Source organism: Dreissena polymorpha, chromosome 12 (assembly GCF_020536995.1).
Source record: "Dreissena polymorpha isolate Duluth1 chromosome 12, UMN_Dpol_1.0, whole genome shotgun sequence".
NCBI classification, from domain to species: Eukaryota; Metazoa; Mollusca; class Bivalvia; order Myida; family Dreissenidae; genus Dreissena; species Dreissena polymorpha.
The window spans coordinates 9,245,505-9,264,611 of record NC_068366.1 but is presented as its reverse complement, the minus strand read 5'-3'; the positions used below and the strand labels follow the sequence as shown (position 1 = coordinate 9,264,611).

Genomic DNA, 19,107 nt, shown 5'->3' with positions numbered 1-19,107 from the left:
TTTAGATACCCGCCCTGTGTTTTGCTTGAAATCTACATGGCTGTCTTTAACATGGTAAGTTTGAGATACCAATTACCTTTACCACGCCTGATGTTTACGCGATCCGACCGCCAATTAACATATCTCATATAATTAAGAAAACAGTTTTCAAACCCGAAAATTTTGAATACATGTATACTAAATGAACACCAATCGGGTTTTAGACAAAACCACTCATGCCAAACTGTTTTGATTTGATCAGACTCGTTGATTCATGGTTAAATTGTATAGACGATGATTATTTGATAGGAACTGTTTTTGTGGACTTCACAAAAGCATTTGACTTAGTAGACCACACCATTCTTATGCACAAGTTGAAACAATATCATTTTTCGGATTCGTCTTTGAAGTTTTTTCAATCATATCTACAAAATCGTTTGCAACTAATTCAGGCAGATGGAGTAACATCAGACACCTGCATGATAAGTTCCGGTGTACCGCAAGGTTCCATTTTAGGACCTTTGTTATTTTTACTTTACGTGAATGATCTACCATTAAAACTAACATCAGAATCTGACATGTATGCTGATGATGTAACAATCCACTGTAAAGGGATTAATATAACTATGATAAATTGCACACTTTCAGAGGACTTACTGAGGTCACAAAATTGGTGTATGATAAATAATATGGCAATCAACCCAGATAAAACTACTTGCATGACTATAGGATCACGCCAAAAACTTAAACATTCAGAAGATCTAAATTTGTTTGTAAATAACTCAAAAATAAAACATGTTGCAACCCAAAAACTTCTAGGTATACATATTGATAAACATTTAAATTGGATATGTTGATAAAACTTGTTCAAAACTTGTTTCGAAATTATCACTGTTCAGGCGTATACAATATTTTCTAACACCTGAGATGAAAGTTATGTTCTATAATGCTTATGTAGCACCAATTATTGATTATGGATGTGTCACATGGCAAAATACTAGAGACATAAACAGAATATCAAAACTGCAAAGAAGATTTTTAAGAGTAATATTACGTAATGATTTAAATATAAATGATTATGATTTATCACAAAAAAATCAATGGCTTTCTTTTGAAAACAGATGTAAATATTTCACAGGTATAATTATTTACAAATCTCTTCATTATTTAACGCCCACATATATTGACGACCTGGTAAAACTGGTAAAAAACAATAATTACAATTTAAGATCGATATCAAACAATGATTTAACGCATAAAACACCTCACTCAAACCTTTTAAAAAAGTCGTTGAGTTACTCAGGTATGGAAATATGGAACCACATACCGGTAAGTATTCGACAATCGCTCACTCTCACCACTTTCAAACATAGGCTTAAAACATATTTCCTTATTGAGGCGCAAAGTGAGTCTCGTGCGTAGTAACATTTTTCTGTTTTCCTCTTATTCAAAAGTCAAATACTCCACAAGTGTCCTAATAATTGCAGTATATTTGATTTCTGCCAACAAATATATACATATTGCTTTTTCAAACTATTTATATCGCAAGGAGGTGCTGGCTATTCTTCCTAACAGATGTGTAATTTCATATCCTATTGTGAACACTGGGAATGAATATTGTTTTCTGTAATTATAATATTTGTGAATATCAGCCACTTTCTGTCAATCGTAAACTATTTCAAGAATAATGTATTTCAAGTTTTTAAACTCTGACTTTGTACTATAATGTACGCAGCTGTTCTTGTTAACTTCTTGTTATTGTTATTGGTCGTGTTAATTGAGATATAGTAATTGTATGTTTATTTGTATATGCGTGTGTATGCGTGTGTGTAAGTGTGCGCGTGTGCGTTCGAGTGTGTGCATATGGGAAAATGTAATCAACAATAACTTAATATTCTTAAATACTTTATGTTAATAAATATTTGTTCCTTGAGATCATTTCAATATTGAAAGAGAAATTAATAATAAAAGAGAAGTCATGTAATAGACTTGCTTTTTATAACACTTCTATTACACTGTTACAGTACTCTTATGTCCGTCAAAGTCTACATGTTTGCATTTTAATGCAGTAATGCATTATACATGCCATAGTTGTTTGAAGGCCTCATTGAAAATAAGATTACCATTGTTAAACTGTTTGCATAACTTTGTATCAATGTGTTGTCTTAATGAGTTACCTTCAGAAAATAAAGAGATTATTAATATTAATATTATTATTATTATAATTATAATAATAATTATTATTATTATTATTATCATTATTATTATTGTTAAGATATTGAGATTGATGCAAATCCGAGTAAAAAATGTATTGCTGCCTCCACAACTAAAGCCTAAACAGTTGCATGCTTCCACTTACGCTAATTGTAAGCTCAGGCACTACTTAAAAGTGCCCGGGGTACGGAACATATACTCAAGAGTACCGCGGAGATTGTACGGGTGTCTGTAAGTACCTGAAGTACATTTTTGTACCAGGGGTACTTTTAATTAGAACCGGAGACGACAACGACCAATTGAGCGCAACTAACCTGACCGACCCTATTTGCGCCGATCCTAAACTTTTTTGGGGAATTTCAGTCTGAGTGTTCGATCCCTTTAGCTACATGTCAACATACTCTAACTAAAACCTATATTTAAAAGTAAAATAACAAGAGCATTCTTGTTTAAGTAGATAAAGATGGTGTATCGTAATCAAATGTTAAGGAAAAAATGTATGACTCACTTTCCTACCCAATTTTAAACGATGGTTAAACAGCGAACTTTTTTTCTAGGCGCAATAGTTGAGTCGTGATCAGAGAAAGCTGGGCATAGTGCATGTGCGTAAAGTGTCGTGCAGTCCACACAGGCTAATCAGGGACGACACTTTCCGCCTAAATTAGATTTTTGCTAAGAAGAGACATCATTTAAACGAAAAATCTCATAAAAGCGGATTGCACAGGCTAATCTGGGACGACACTACGCATATGCATTATGTCCAGTTTTCTCAGAACGTGACATAGTTTATAATCTTTTGTACGTGTACTTACTTTCCAGCATAACGGGCACATAGGCGAGGCGGTCCTCGAAGTTCGCGCGCACGTTGCAGTTTTCTTTCACACCGTGCACTATGGCAAGGTTACCGTACTCGTCCATAAGGTCTATGAACGCTGCAAGGGAAATGACTCGTCTGAGTGAAAATGTCAATGAATGATACGAGGGTAATAGTTCGTCTTGTAATTAGTCAATTAACGATGTAACGCAAATAGCCAGTCTATGAAATAATCTATGAACACTGCAAGGGAAATAACTCATCTAGTAATAAGTAAATGAATGATGTAAGGGCAGTAATTTGCCTGATGGCGAGTACATTGTATGTGAGCCTTGGTTGGGAAATGGCTTCGAATGGATAAACGAATTATGTATGGAATAACTATTCTGAGAATGTGTGTATGCAGGTACAAGAAAAAATACTTACCTCAGAAAGACTTTTATGAGCTATTTAAGGGACATAACTCGTCTGAGAATGAGTCTATGAATAACTTAAGGTAATCGACTCCTCTGAGAATGAGTCTATGTACGATGCAATGGAGATAATCAGTCTGAGTCGCGTTCTAAGAAAACGGGGCTCTATCCATGTGCGTAAAGTGTCGTCCCAGATTAGCCTGTGTAGTCCGCACAGGCTCATCAGGCATGACACTTTCCGCTTTGATGACATTTTTCGTTTAAATGCAGTCTCTTCCTAGCTAAAATCCAATTTAGGCGAAAAGTGTCGTCCCTGATTAGCCTGTGCGGACTGCAAAGGCTTATCTAGGACGACACTTTACGCACATGCATTATACCCAGTTTTCTCAGAACGCGACTAAGTCTGAACGAGGGCAAGTGACAAAAACAAACAGAGAGTAGATAAATGAAAACGAAAGTTAATATCATCACTGCAGGAAAAATAACATGCCTGAAAAGTATGCGGATGTTTTCGCACATTGCAGCTGCTGCTGATGGTAATTATTTTTCTACTGTTGTTGCTTCTGTTGATGATGATAAATAAATTACACATAGTTTTCATTGAGTTGTAGAGTCCTTATTGGACGATTATATTAAAATACAAAGGCCGTACGTTATATCAAAGTTTCACCTACCATTCTTCTCATACTGGCACTTCGCTCTTATGTAGTCCATGAAGATGCGCTGCCGGCAGTTCGGGTTCATCATAAACTGCTCGTTTTCTGTGTACAGGGAATGAATATTTTAACAAATAAGCTTCGCTCTGGGAAAACGGAACTTGTTGCAAATGCGAAAAATGTCGGCCCAGATTAGCCTGTGAAGTCCGCAAAGGCTAATCATGGACGACAGTTTCCGCTTCAGTGATATTTTTCGTTTAAAGACAGTCTCTTAATAGCAAAAATCCAGTTTATGCGGAAAGTGTCGACTTTAACAGAGCGAGGCATGTTTTTCATACCTGGGAGCAAATGCCCTGTTTACTCCGTTTTTCAGAAGAGCTTATATGCGACAACTGAGATATTATTCTTCCAACGTGTCTGAATATAGTTCAAAAGGGTAAACATGGAAATCTCATTACACATCACTGGCATATTTCTCACATTTTCTATTAACTTTGTGGAATATTTTAACCTTTTGACATGCAATACTCGTAACTGAAATGAATCTCTCCATTAAATTAAATATTTATATTTTTCATCAGAATTTACACCATTTTCATTATATAATACAGTCGGAGTAATGCAAAAACCACCGATTTACCTCATTTTTAATTCACACTGATCAACTGGATACTTCGATATACGGATGGAACTTCGATAACAGAGAAAAACAAAAACTACATACGAGAGGTAAGTTCCTCACTTTTTTTTATTTAACTCATAAACATTAGTTTTTGAGAACACGAGACATGGTGGAGTTAATCAATGGTATATCATTATGTATTTGAAGAACGAGTTTTACGGAATGATGGTATATTTTTGCCAAACTATGAGAAATTCCATTTGAAAACTGCGTGAACTGAACGATCATTACACATATAAACAAAATAAAAGTACTTAGAAATATTGCAAGAAAGTGTTTGCTATTCCAGCATGTTAAGTATTCACTTTGCATCAAATGCCTTAATTTTGATAGTATTCAATAAAATGTGAACGAAGATAGAGCATGTTTAAATAGGCGATATGCATGACGTTCTAGGACACTTCGATTCCCGATAAACGGCACGTTGGATAACAGAAATCGAGAAGTTTCCATGAAAATGAAGTATTCGACTCTTAAAACATTTCAATTTCTTCAAATACGTTGGTAAACTACACATTTAACATGTTGTTACATCAAAAGACAGACTGATGTTTGCATTCGAATAGCAGATACGTCCTATATTAATTTATATTTTATAAGTATTTTTATTTTGTTAAAATATGTACTGATCATCCACTTCATGCTGATTGTTTTTTTAGAGAATTCGTGTTTTCCATGAAATCCAGCGTTTTTTTCGCGATTAGCTTTCTTTGCAACACAAAGTGATATGCCATATATTGGCTATACATTATTTCATATTTGAAAACTCGATGAACAGAACATAAATGCAATAAAACCTGAAGGACACACCTCTTGTGCGTGGCTTTTGATTTTAAGTGTTATCGAAGTATCGGAGTATCCGGATGACCTGTATTGACTAATACATATGAAATATTAACCCATTTATGCCTAGTGGACTTTCCCATACTTCTAAATTGGATCAATCTATTTCCAAAATTAGGGATGTCTAGTATATTTATTTCTATATTTTAGAATATTTCTTACAGAAATTCCTTTAAGCAAACAGCGCAGACTCTGATGATGCGGCGTCTCATCTGGGTCTAGGCTGTTTGCCAAGACCCTTTTTCTAGATGCTAGGCATAAATGGGTAAAAAAAATGCCATAGCTGATATATCAAAGCACATACTATTCTCAATGGTAAAACAATCGAAACGCTATCACCACGTAAACTTACCGCCAAAATGAATAGTAATAAAACACATATTTTATCAATTATGTTTCCATTTTGCAAAAAATTAACTGATCTCTAATGCCGAAGCGTTATAAACTCGCTTAGTAACGACGTTAACTAGTTTCATGTGACGTCACAAAATTATATTGACGTCATTATAATTCAATGTTTACGAGATGTAACAATTTACTGTTCTGCATGTTTTAACAAGCTGTATAATTCTTTAAAAAGCAGTAACATTAATGACGGCAGTTCTCGGTTATTATATTGTGGTAAAGCAGTTTTTAATTTTGTATTAATCTATTTCCGATCTTTTTAGTACAAAAAAAAAACACACAAAGGCGGATGCAAATGAGTTTATAATTTGTTAAATTTCAATACTCCAGTTTATTTCGTGTAGTAAGATGAAGATCCAGACGTCTCGACTGTCACGACTGTCCCTTCATCTCCAAATGATAAAATGACTACATCATCATCATCATCGTCATCATCATCATCATCATCATCATCATCATCATCATCATCATCATCAGCATCATCATCATCATCATCATCACCATCATCATCATCATCATCATCATCATCATCATCATCATCATCATCATCATCATCATCATCATCATCATCATCATCATCATCATCATCGTCGTCGTCATCGTCGTCGTCGTCGTCGTCGTCATCATCATCACCATTGCCGCCGCCGCCGTCGTCGTCGCCTTCATCATCATTACCGCCAACATCACCACCATCATCCTCGTTTTTTTTCTTCTTCTTCGTCTTCTTCTCAAACAAAGCAAAAATACTGAATCATTCTTGAATTTATTTCTAGATATTGAATGCAATAGCATAATTAATGCTTACGAACACATTATTTTCTAGAAGTAGAGACGCTATATTGCTTGCACACCTGCATATGCAGTGCATATATTATAATGAGAATGTAGTGATCCCATTGTGTTTTTTTCAATGCAATCTACCCCAATCTTTTTTACAACTTTACCTCTAAAACTGTTTATATGCCAAGAACAGCTGAAATGATAAACTAAGTGCGATTATTTCTACAATTTCTTAATGAAATTCGATTTTAAAGCTAATTTTGAAACATTTTATTTCACAAAATCGTTGTTAATTATATATGCAATTATGCACATAATATTAGGAATCATGACTAAGTTCTATTTATATGCATACATACTTCCTGTTAACTTTCAAAATCGATAAATGACTAAGACCAAAATCTGCTGAAAACAAGCTATCCATATATGGCACTCGTGAGTGACTTGCAAACGATACCCTTTGATACCCATGTATGTATTTAATCCATTTAAGCCTAGTGGACTCTCTCATCCTTCTAAATTGGATCCATTTATTTCCAAAATTAGGGGTGTCAAGTATATTTATTTCTATATTTATAATATTTCTTATAGAAATTACTTTAAGCAAACAGCGCAGACACAGATGAGACGCCGCATCTTTTGTAAAAAGAGGGTGATAGTTTGCCACGATTGGATGCATTTGGAATTGTTTGGAGTTATATAAAGCAAATTGGGTTGATAATTTCAATGAAGAAATTCGCCCTCAGCTTATCACTCCTTCGTTCACCATACTTTATCGATCAGTCTCCATCTTCCGATGTATCATCCAGAGGCGTCGGAGCTGGGGCGGCAGGGGCGGCAGCCGCCGCCCCAATATTTTCGGCAAAAAGGAAATTTCGGCAAATACCTTTTTTCCATTTCAATACCCGTATATTTGAAAATATTTTTACCACGAAGCAAGGTAATCACGCTTTCCCGGTTATGTATTGTTGTTTGCCATCACCAGCACGGCGGCAGTGTACGTGTCAATTATGTTGTTAATTGGTCGATCTCTTTTATAACGATAAACCCTTTATTCTTGAGTATTTAAACCTGGGATTCTTTAATTGTTGGTATGATCTAAGCCTTTGCTTCTTTTTATTAATATAAAGGAGAGTATGACATGAAACAAATGTTCCGATATCAAATAGTCCTTAATTATCACAAAATTAAAGATACCTCAAGATACCTGAATTAATTGTTATAAATCAAAGTAAATCGATAATTCTTAAAAACGTATTTAATGTTTTTTACCACTTTGTTGGTGTCATTTCAATATGTCTACTCCAAACCAACGAATTTCAAATTTCCAAAACGGAATTTCGGGAAAAAAATTCCGAAGAACGTTATTTTAACCCACATGATCCCTATCGTTGTGTCGCCTGCTACAAAGTACAAACTGCGACATACAGAGATCACTTCTTCATCGATTGTCTGTCTGTCCCAACTTTTGTCATTCAGAATATGCCTGCAATAGACGTTTATAAGGTCAGGTATCAGGCATAAAAACGCACCAGAATGCGCCATTTGCTGCTAAAAATTGAAAAAAAAATCCGGGGGAGGCTCCGGACCCCCACCAACGGGATGGGGATACCCCCTCCCATTCCCACCTCTTCCGCCGCGCCAATGTCAATTTGCTTCCGACGCCCCTGTCATCCACACCTCACAACAAGAGCTCTATCAACGCCCGTTTTTACATCATTTCATCTACCAAACCATAATCAGTCTTCTTTAATAGCACACTGTTCTTTTGAAAACGAATGAATGTTACACGCAAGTACAATATGAGATTCGTAAAATATTTGACATGTTTTTGTGACCGAAACATTCATGAATTTGATGTTGACAGTGTAATGCAGTGCATATTTCGAATGCTTTAGTTCTCTAAGTATGTCAGCGATGTCTCCGGAGATGGTCCCCTCTTAACGTCTGAGTGTGCAAAGGTATGTATGGTCAACTTGCAGTAGGTTTTAAGTGGCCAGTGCGAACGAATTTATGCATATTAGGGAATAGTAAGAGTTAAAATATTTACAAAATAATTATCATTATGAGAGGTGACAGCGATCATAATATCACAAAACTTCCTAGGAAACATATCATTTGTGAAATAAAATGCTTCCGTGGTTACTTGACCACCTTCATTTAATTATTCGCAAATCATTAACAAACGATTAAATTATTTACCTTGGCTTAATGACCATGTACAAGGGATTCATTTTAACATTCTTGTTTCAATCATTTGTTTCCACGCCCTCATTTACATAAAGTTAGTTTAACGAAGGAAGTCAACTATTTATATCGGCTAGCCTCCGCGTGCGCGCCGTCTGATCAGGAGCTACCCTTTCCGCTTTAACCCATTTAAGCCTAGTGGACTCTCCCATCCTTCTAAATTGGATTAATTTATTTAAAAAATTAGGGATGTCTAGTATATTTATCTCTATATTTAGAATATTTCTCACAGAAATTCCTTAAAGCAAACAGCGCAGACCCAGATGAGACTAATACATAATGAAATATTAACCCATTTATGCCTAGTGGACTTTCCCATACTTCTAAATTGGATCAATCTATTTCCAAAATTAGGGATGTCTAGTATATTTATTTCTATATTTTAGAATATTTCTTACAGAAATTCCTGTAAGCAAACAGCGCAGACCCAGATGAGACGCCGCGGCGTCTCATCTGGGTCTACGCTGTTTGCCAAGGCCTTTTTTCTAGACGCTAGACATAAATGGGTTAAATCAGGTATGCAACAGGTTACTGCAATATTAGTTTAAGCCTTTAAGGTTACCTTTTTTAAAGAAAAAAATGTAATCGGTTAAGCGATCGTGCAGTAGGTTAACCGGTTGACATGTTGCATTACTGCTATAAAGCCAGACAAGGCTTCGTGGTCTCATTATTGGATATATGGCTCCTGATTTGAGTATACGGATGCAGGTTTATCTTGAGTTTCAGTGTTCAGATCTGTCATAAAGCCCATTTTCGCACAACGTGGCTCGTTTATCTCCTTGACTGGACTGATACTGTCCTTTTACATTCCTGTGCTGTTACGCTGCGGGGGAATGTGGACATGTTCGCTGAACTCCTTTATTTCAGTTAATAACCTTTGCTGCTAAAGAAATCACTGAACGTTTGATCGATAGCTCAAGCCAGACAAATGTGTTTGTTATCACTTAAAAGTCTAGAAATCAAAGGGCAGATAGGTCGACCAAAATTTTGGTACGTTTTCTTCGTTTACTTAACAAAAGGTAATTTTCCCTTTATCAATGATCTTATGGGCCGTGCTCTGTGAAAAGAGGATTTAATAGATGTGCGTAAAGTGTCGTCCCATATTAGCCTGTGCGGTCCGCACAGGCTATTTAGGGACTACACTTTCCGCTTTTATGACATTTTTCGTTTAAATAAAGTATCTTCTTAGCACAAAATCCAATTTAGGCGGAAAGTGTCGTCCCTGATTAGCCTGTGCGGACTGCACAGGCTAATCTTGGACATCACATTACGCACATGCATTATGCCCAGTTTTCTCAGAACACGACTCTTATATAATAATAATAATAATAATAATAATAATAATAATAATAATAATAATAATAATAATAATCTCTTTATTTACCGAAGGTAACTCATTAAGACAACACATTGATACAAAGTCATGCAGACAGTTTAACAATGGCAATCTTATTTTCAATGAGGCCTTCAAACAACTATGGTATGTATAATGCATTTCTACAGTATAATGCAAACATGTAGACTTTGACGGATATAAGAGTACTGTAACAGTGTAATAGAAGTGTCATAAAAAGCAAGTATATTATATGACTTCTCTTATACTATTAATTTCTCTTCCGATAATGAAATGGTCTCAAGGAACAAATATTTATAAACAGAAAGTATTTAAGAATATAAATGTATTGTTGATTACATTTTCCCATATGCACACACTCTAACGCACGCACGCACACACACACGCGCGCACGCACACACCTATACACACACACACACTTATACAATTACCATATCTTAATTAACACGACCAATATCAATAACAAAAAGTTAACAAAACAGCCGCGTACATTATTGTACAAAGTCAGAGTTTAAAAACGTGGAATACATAATTCTTGAAATAGTTAACGATTGATAGAAGCGGCTGATGTACACAAATATTATAATTACAGAAAACCATATTCATGACCAGTGTTGTTCACAATAGGATATGAAATTACCCAACTGTTATGAAGAATAGCCTGCACCTCCTTGCTATATAAATAGTTTGAAAAAGCAATATGTATATTTGATTGCAGATTTTAAATCTGCAGTAATCATTACGACACTTATGGAGGAGTATTTGACTTTTGAATAAGAGGAAAACAGAAAAATGTTACTACGCGTGAGACTCATTTTGCGCCTCAAAGAGGAAATATTTCTTAAGCCTTTGTTTGAAAGTGGTGAGAGTGAGAGATTGGCGAATACTTACCGGTATGTGGTTCCATATTTCCATACCAGAGTAACTAAACGACTTTTTTAAAAGGTTTGATTGAGGTGTTTTATGCGTCAAATCATTGTTTGATATCGATCTTAAATTGTAATTATTGTTTTTTCAGCAGTTTTATCAAGTCGTCAATATATGTGGGCGTTAAATTATGAAGAGATTTGTAAATAATTATACCTGTGAAATATTTACATCTGTTTTCAAACGAAAGCCATTGTATTTTTTGTGATAAATCATAATAATTTATATTTAAGTCATTACGTAATATTACTCTTAAAAACCTTCTTTGCAGTTTTGATATTCTGTTTATGTCTCTAGTATTTGCATTTTGCTATGTGACACATCCATAATCAATAATTGGTGTTACATACGCATTATAGAACATAATTTTCATCTCAGGTGTTAGAAAATATTGTATTCGCCTGAATACAAGGGTTAACGTAAGAAATTGACACTCACTTGCCCGGGGGCAAGTTACTTTGAACATCTACCTGCCCTCATTAAAAACTGGTTGCCCTATTTTAAAGTCAATTTTTTATTGTCATTTGATCTTTAAAGTATTGATTCACATGCATTATTATGCTAGATTTAATTTCAGCTATATTCAATGTATCAAAAATAAAATTATAATAGTTTGTATAATATAAAGTTGTCAACAAAACAAAATCTGGACAGTTTTATTTCATTGAATAGTCACTATTGAATACAATACATATGAAGAGTTTATTACTATTATACTTGTCAAACAATTTGAACGTGTTACGAAACTACCGTTGTTTTCAAATTTGAGACAAATCTTACATTTCATCAATCGTGACTCTTCATCAAATTCAAGCCATGGAAATTCATCAAGCCACGATGTTTGAAAGTTACGCTTTCGTGATTCATTTTGATATTTTCTCGTCCTTTCTTTTTTGGTTGTTTTGGTTTGTTCTTTTGAGTGTTTCGAGTTACTTTTATTTTACATAGAAAAGATCGGCTGGACGCTACCGCCCGCCATGCTGAAACGTCTGCCGAGTAGCACTTGTTTTGAGCGTTTAGATTGGCTTAAACAACGCAAGCGACCAATCAAATCTCGTTTTACTTGTACTTGATTAAAAACTGTATTGACCCAAAGAAAATAAATAGATACAAGGGGAAAAGTGGAAAAAATACCGCAATTATGCTTATAGGAAACGGACTTGCCCGTCGGACTATATACATTGGAAAATCACTTGCCCGCGACGATTTTAACCCGGCACGGGCAATCGGGCGTCCGCTTAAAAAAAGCCCTGCTGAATAGTGATAATTTCGATAAAAGTTTTGAACAAGTTATATCAACATGGGCCTTCCAATTTAAATGTTTATCAATATGGATACCTAGAAGTTTTTGGGTTGCAACATGTTTTATTTTTGAGTTATTTACAAACAAATTTAGATCTTCTGAATGTTTAAGTTTTTGGCGTGATCCTATAGTCATGCAAGTAGTTTTATCTGGGTTGACTGTCATATTATTTATCATACACCAGTTTTGTGACCTTAGTAAGTCGTCTTGAAGTGTGCAATTTATCATAGTTATATTATTCCCTTTACAGTGGATTGCTACATCATCAGCATACATGTCAGATTCTGATGTTAGTTTTAAGGGTAGATCATTCACGTAAAGTAAAAATAACACAGGTCCTAAAATGGAGCCTTGTGGTACACCGGAACTTATCATGCAGGTGTCTGATGTTACTCCATCTGCCCGAATTAGTTGCAAACGGTTTTGTAGATATGATTAAAAAAACTTCAAAGAAGAATCCGAAAAATGATATAGTTTCAACTTGAGCAGAAGAATGGTGTGGTCTACTAAGTCGAATGCTTTTTTGAAATCTACAAAAACAGTTCCTATCATATAACCATCGTCCATACAATTTAACCATGAATCAACGAGTCTGATTAAAGCAGTTTGGCATGAGTGGTTTTGTCTAAAACCCGATTGGTGTTCATTTAGTATACAGGTTTCTTTTAAATATTTATTTAATTGAATGGCTACATGTCTTTCAATTATTTTAGAAATTGTAGGTAATAAAGAGATAGGTCTAAAATTATTTGGATCATGTTTATCTCCTCCTTTATGGAGAGGTACAACACTTGCTAATTTAAGTAAGTCTGGAAAGATTCCAGTTGAAATTGAAGTATTTATTAATGTCGTAAGAGGTTGTACGATATAATCTTTGCAAAGTTTAAGGATATCAGGTCCTATTCTGTCTAAGCCACTACTTTTATTAGGATTAAGTTTATCAATTAATGTAAGAACTTCCATAGGCGATATATATTCTAATTTGAACTCTCGATTACCCAATTTTTCATCTAAGAAAATTTTTTAATATTCAAACTTTTCAGGTTTGAAAACTGTTTTCTTAATTATATGAGATATGTTAACAAAATGTTTGTTAAGTTCATTAGCCACAAGCTGTCTTCCACTAACATTAACATTGTTTATGTTTAATGTATAAGGTAAAATTGCTCTTTGATTTTCATTATCATTTGATATGCTTTTGATAGATCGCCACAATTGTCTAATATCTTTCTTCTCTTTAACAGCATTATTGAAAAACGCTCTCTTATTTTTTCTTATTTATGGAATTGCATTTGTTTCTCCATATTTTATACTGATCAAAATTGTTGCAAGCCTTAAATGTATCCCTTTTTAATCTAGCCTGTTTTATTTCATCAGAATACCATCCAGGCTGATGTATGCGCTTAACCCGCTTACTTTTAATTGGCGCATGGTGGGATAATACTGTATTTAATATATTGTATAAAGTCGTTAGGGCCAAATTCGGATCATTGGTAGTTTCTATGATATTCATATCATATTGACCTAGATCTTGTAGAAACAGTGTCAAAATGTTTAAACGATCTATAAGTTATTTGTCCATGTTCAGCAGATATAGACGTACTTTTAAGTTTACAAAGGAGTGTACACGTGATTGGATAATGGTCACTCAGGCCTATTACTGGAACGTTAACTTCTGATACGCAAGATATTGATGTTGTGTATACATGATCAATTATTTTTGATGACGTTTTTGTTACTCTGGTTGGATATTGAACCAGTTGTGTGAGTCCGAAATCAAGTACAGTTTTTGCCCATTTTGTATTATTAAATTTATTAGGTGAAGAAAATTCAATGTTAAAATCACCAATAGCTGACCAATTCATATTAGAAGATTCTGCAAATTCCATTTGTTTTTCAAATGAATCTATCCAAGACTGGGGACTGTTTGGGGCACGGTAGATAAAGCATAGAAGATGTGATTTATTATTTTCGATAGCTACCTGTAGCAAAATAGTCTCAATGTCCAAGGATTCTAGATCAAAGCGACGGACATAGCTTATGTTCTTTTTGAGATATATAATGAGTCCTCCACCAGCCTTTTTTGACCTGTCTTTACGTTCAAAAACGAAGTCGTTAATTAATAGATCTGTATCATTAATTGAACCTGTTAAAAACGTTTCACTCAAACCAAATATATCAATTGACCCTGGCTCTGCCATAATAAGTTTGAGTTCATCTAATTTTGGAAGAATGTGTTGAATATTCAAACTTGCTACATGAATACCTTGTTTGCTGAAAGTAAAAACTTTTTTATGAATCAACAATTTATCTTTGAAATTATTATTCGTTATGAGAGGAGGCAATTTCGATAAATCTACGTTTTTGCTATCATTAAGATGCTGGTATGAATCATAATTGCAATTACAATACAACGTACATGTATTTTTAAAAACAAAAATAGTGTCAGGCTGAATATTATAGTCACAAATTATTTTGTTGCATTCAGTACATATATTGTTAAGTTTAAGAAATGGGTTTTCATTAGTAAATAAGTCAGAGTTGATATGTCCGTCAATGTTTTCCTACCATAATCTGTGATTTCGGCAATCTTCTGTCGAGTGGTTTGCTAAACCGCAACGTTTGCACGGTGACCATCGTCCACGTAGCTGAAAGTTTCTATTGCCAAACTGGCGACCATTGTTCTGGAAACGGTCTCTAATGCCATATGTCGCTCCTGTCCATGGTGATATTATAAAAGTTATGTTACGAATATGATAGACTGACGCAAAAACAGGATAGAAAACTCAACTTGGAAAACCAAAAAATAAATAATTAATTAGGGTTCGCATCAACAGTAGGGACGCTCGGGTTAGCGGAAGCAAACAATATTTTTCCAGCCTTAATCACGCATATGGTTATATAGTTATCCCGCACTTAGGGTTGTTGGTCTTTTCGGGTCACTCATTTGTTTGCGTCACCAACGTTTTATTCCTTTAATCCTGTCTGCGGACATGTTAATCTCCCATGCTCAATCATTTCGGCTACTGGTGGACTGTTTTCTTCAGATATAGTAAAGTTTCTAATTGCTATATAAGGCTGGGGCATTTTGTGACATTTTGGGTATAGTTCGCCATTTTTAAAACCGTCGAATTTAATACAAAAAAGAGGAACGAAATGCGCGTATTTCACATAATAACTTGAATGCGAGCAGTTTTCGTCAATTATATCTATCATAACATGAGCTTGTTTATTATGGTGTTTATTTAAAAAAAGGTTTGAAGTGATGGCGATGATGATGATGATCGTAATGAAGAACAAGATAACGATTATTATTATAATAAGTATTATTATTATCATCATTATTATTATCATCATCATTATCATTAGTTTTATTATTATTATTATTATTATTATTATTATTATTATTATTATTATTATACCAAAATTCACCGTCGTAGCCGTAAATAATGAGGATAGGAAAAAACGTTTAACATCAGACATGAAACAACAAGATATTAACAAAAAACGTGGTAATCTAGCGCAAACAAATAACGCTTCAGATAATTATGACTACCACGCATTATTCAAATGTCTGTTTACTTATTCACAAATAAAGTCGTCATACACATGATAAGATATGCAGCAAAACATTGCACACAAAGTCCATTAACAATTATCAGAATACTTTGCACCAAATACATTTTGCGTGGGCCAGGATTTTATCGCGACCGATAAAAGGGACACATTGACTGAAAATACGGTCTTTTATTTTGATAATGTTATAATTATACTAGGGGTTTCAATGGGTCGAATAAATATCGCAGAAAAGAAAATTGTGTTGCTTGAAACAAGTTGGGGCCAACTTTGTTCATATTAATATCAATCCTAACGATAATTTAAATTGACCCATTTCAGTCAATAAACATCATGGTCGCCAAGAAGTAGCATAAACTCGATTCTTTTGATCAAAATATTACACAAAAATAGTTAATAAAAGGAGGTACATATTAAAAAACAAAAACTGTATTTCAACTCATTGACTGTCATGTCATCAGTGGTGACAGTTTCATCAAAATTTTAACATGAATGAGAACAGGCCGTGTTTTAAAATTCAGAAATCAAATCCAAAAAAAATCTTTGCTTTTTTTTAAAGATAATACTTAAGAAAGTATATATTAAATTATTTCTTAACACATATGCTTTATTTAAATAAAAGCTGATTTGAGTATTTATATCTTTGTTATAATCTTTAATTTAACAAGTTGGACACTACGCTGGCGCTAGAAATTCAAGAACAAAGGTAAATTGTTATTATTGAAATGTCACGATGATAGGGGAAATATAACAACTTTTCCGCTCACCGTCGAAATTTTATACTTCTGACAAGTACACCGTATCCTTTTTACGAAAAGTAACATTGCGGACAAAGACAAATCCGGTAAGTGGGTGACAAAATGTTTTATTATAAGACACTGAAAAATGATTGCCACTTGCGAAGCACTCCACCGAATTTCTGAACCAATATGTCGTCTATTTAAAACTTTACCAGTCGTTTTATATTTAGCATGACTAGTGTTTACAAAAAGTCGTGTCGCGCTCGACACCATTCGTACTTGTGAGAAAAATGTAATAATCCGATGATTTTCGATGTGTCAGACCTGATGTGACAGACTTAAATCATTGTATATATAAAAAGAACAACGAAGCTGTTTGTTTCAATATCTGTTAAAGGCCTAATTTTGGTGAAAACATGCATCACTTACATAAAAATCGATGCACCGCGCAACACTGATTATAAGCACCGTATATATATTCCGTGTAACTGAAATTCGTGGCACCGCTAACTTCTGCACGTGGTTTTAATTGATAAGCTATAACAAGCCATCGTGAGCTTAATTTACTTACTATAATCTTCCATTTATCAAAGTTACATGTCCCAAATTTTATCATGAAAATGATGACATGCTTGCACCAAAAAAAGGTTCACCGGGATCGATTGTCTTGCTTTCCAGTACGTGGAGGGCACATGTTTAAGTCTCATGTTTCAATTTATCTTTATTGTTGTGGTATAATACAATCATTATTGATAATTATTATTTATTGATTTCAGATTCATAATCCGTAAATGAAAAGATGTCAAGCTACGATTATAGAAAGGTATAGGCAAATGTTGTGTAAAACTAACCGAAAGAAATAATAAATTTAGTTATCTATAGAGTGTGCATTGTGATGTTGCATTGGTTACATTTACTGAAATATGATTTTGGTGTTTGTGGCCAAAACCAAAGGTATATACCAAATATGCTCTCGACCACTTAAATCAGAAAAAGGGGTTACAATTATAAAAAACAACTTTTTTGAGACTGTCTATAGAAGCGTGTGAGTGCACGTCTCCATAGATAAGACATTACAGCGCGGTCCGATTTTACGAGATGTAAAGGGTTCGAATCATATATAGTTATTTCCGTCAAGTATTAAAATAATTAAATTGAAACCCAAATATGTTCAAAGTACATTGTAATATTGCTTTGAAACCGTTTGTACACTTGTTTACCATCGTGATTCAGTATGAAACCATTATTTGACATTGTTTTTATAAATATTGTGCTTTAAATTTGTTATAAATTATGACCCCAAACATGAATCTTAACACTTTTCCGTGAAATAATCTATACACTACTCTCCAGAATTTTATGGTGTCTTCTTTGTATGTCATCATTGAGGTTATCGGTAGACCGTACCACCTGACAGCATCCAGAAACAATAGCAGAGCAATATTTGTCAGCGGAAACTTGTTGTTACATACCAAATTGATAAAGTTACAAAAGTCATAGCATAAATTTGCCGAGTGTAATTTTTGAAGGAAACCTGGAAATAGATGTGTCATTTTTTCAGTCATGTTTTCTAAACTGCTATTTTCAAATATTTCTTTCTTGATGATCTTGCTTTCTTGGTTTTCCGTTTGTGTGGGGCATTAACAATATTGTCATGGAAGGCTGGGCGGCACTGATCAGTTGGTGTCTCTGTGACATACGTGGAGCTGGTACATGCCGGTTGACGGTCGCCTGGAGATGCGCTGGTATCATATTCAGCATCGGGAGGAAAAAGTCTCCTTTTCTTGTTTTTTGGTTTGTTTAAACATAAATTGGAACGTCTCTTCCATCTGAAAGAAAAAATATCAGAATAAAGCGGTGCCAAAAAATCATAAAGATGCGGTGCCTTTACGGACATTGTTGAGCGGTGTCCATATTTCTATAATGTAAGTGTTGAGCGGTGCATACTTGCTAACACGTGTAAATGTAAAAATCACAGTTATATTCAATAAAGCATGTCATAATGTGTTGTAAATTGATTCTTCTACCATAAAATACCGTTTAACAAAAACATCTTTCATTTAAAATGTTTAAAATCTGCAAAAAATACGATTTTTCGCGTCATGAAAGTCACTTCTTTCAAGACATGCTCAAATTGTTTTCAAAGTTTTGAAGTTAATAGCGACTCAATTTTG

At 34.2% G+C, this 19,107-nt stretch overlaps 1 protein-coding gene across 3 annotated transcripts in view; it reads right to left on the bottom strand.

Annotated features, from left to right (window-relative positions):
* The window catches only part of LOC127854008 (uncharacterized protein CXorf65 homolog), a 439,263-nt gene that overhangs the window by 2,022 nt on the left and 418,134 nt on the right, over positions 1-19,107 (bottom strand). For 2 of the 3 annotated variants that reach the window (XM_052388914.1, XM_052388915.1), the window contains exons 2-4: positions 5,954-6,012; positions 4,095-4,181; positions 3,006-3,125 (exon numbers count right to left, since the gene is read on the bottom strand). In XM_052388914.1, coding sequence (XP_052244874.1) covers positions 3,006-3,125; positions 4,095-4,181; positions 5,954-5,981 — 235 coding nt within the window. In that variant the 5' untranslated portion in view covers positions 5,982-6,012. Of the gene's footprint in view, positions 1-3,005; positions 3,126-4,094; positions 4,182-5,953; positions 6,084-19,107 lie in introns of those variants that run through there. The other variant, XM_052388913.1, reaches the window with a different exon arrangement.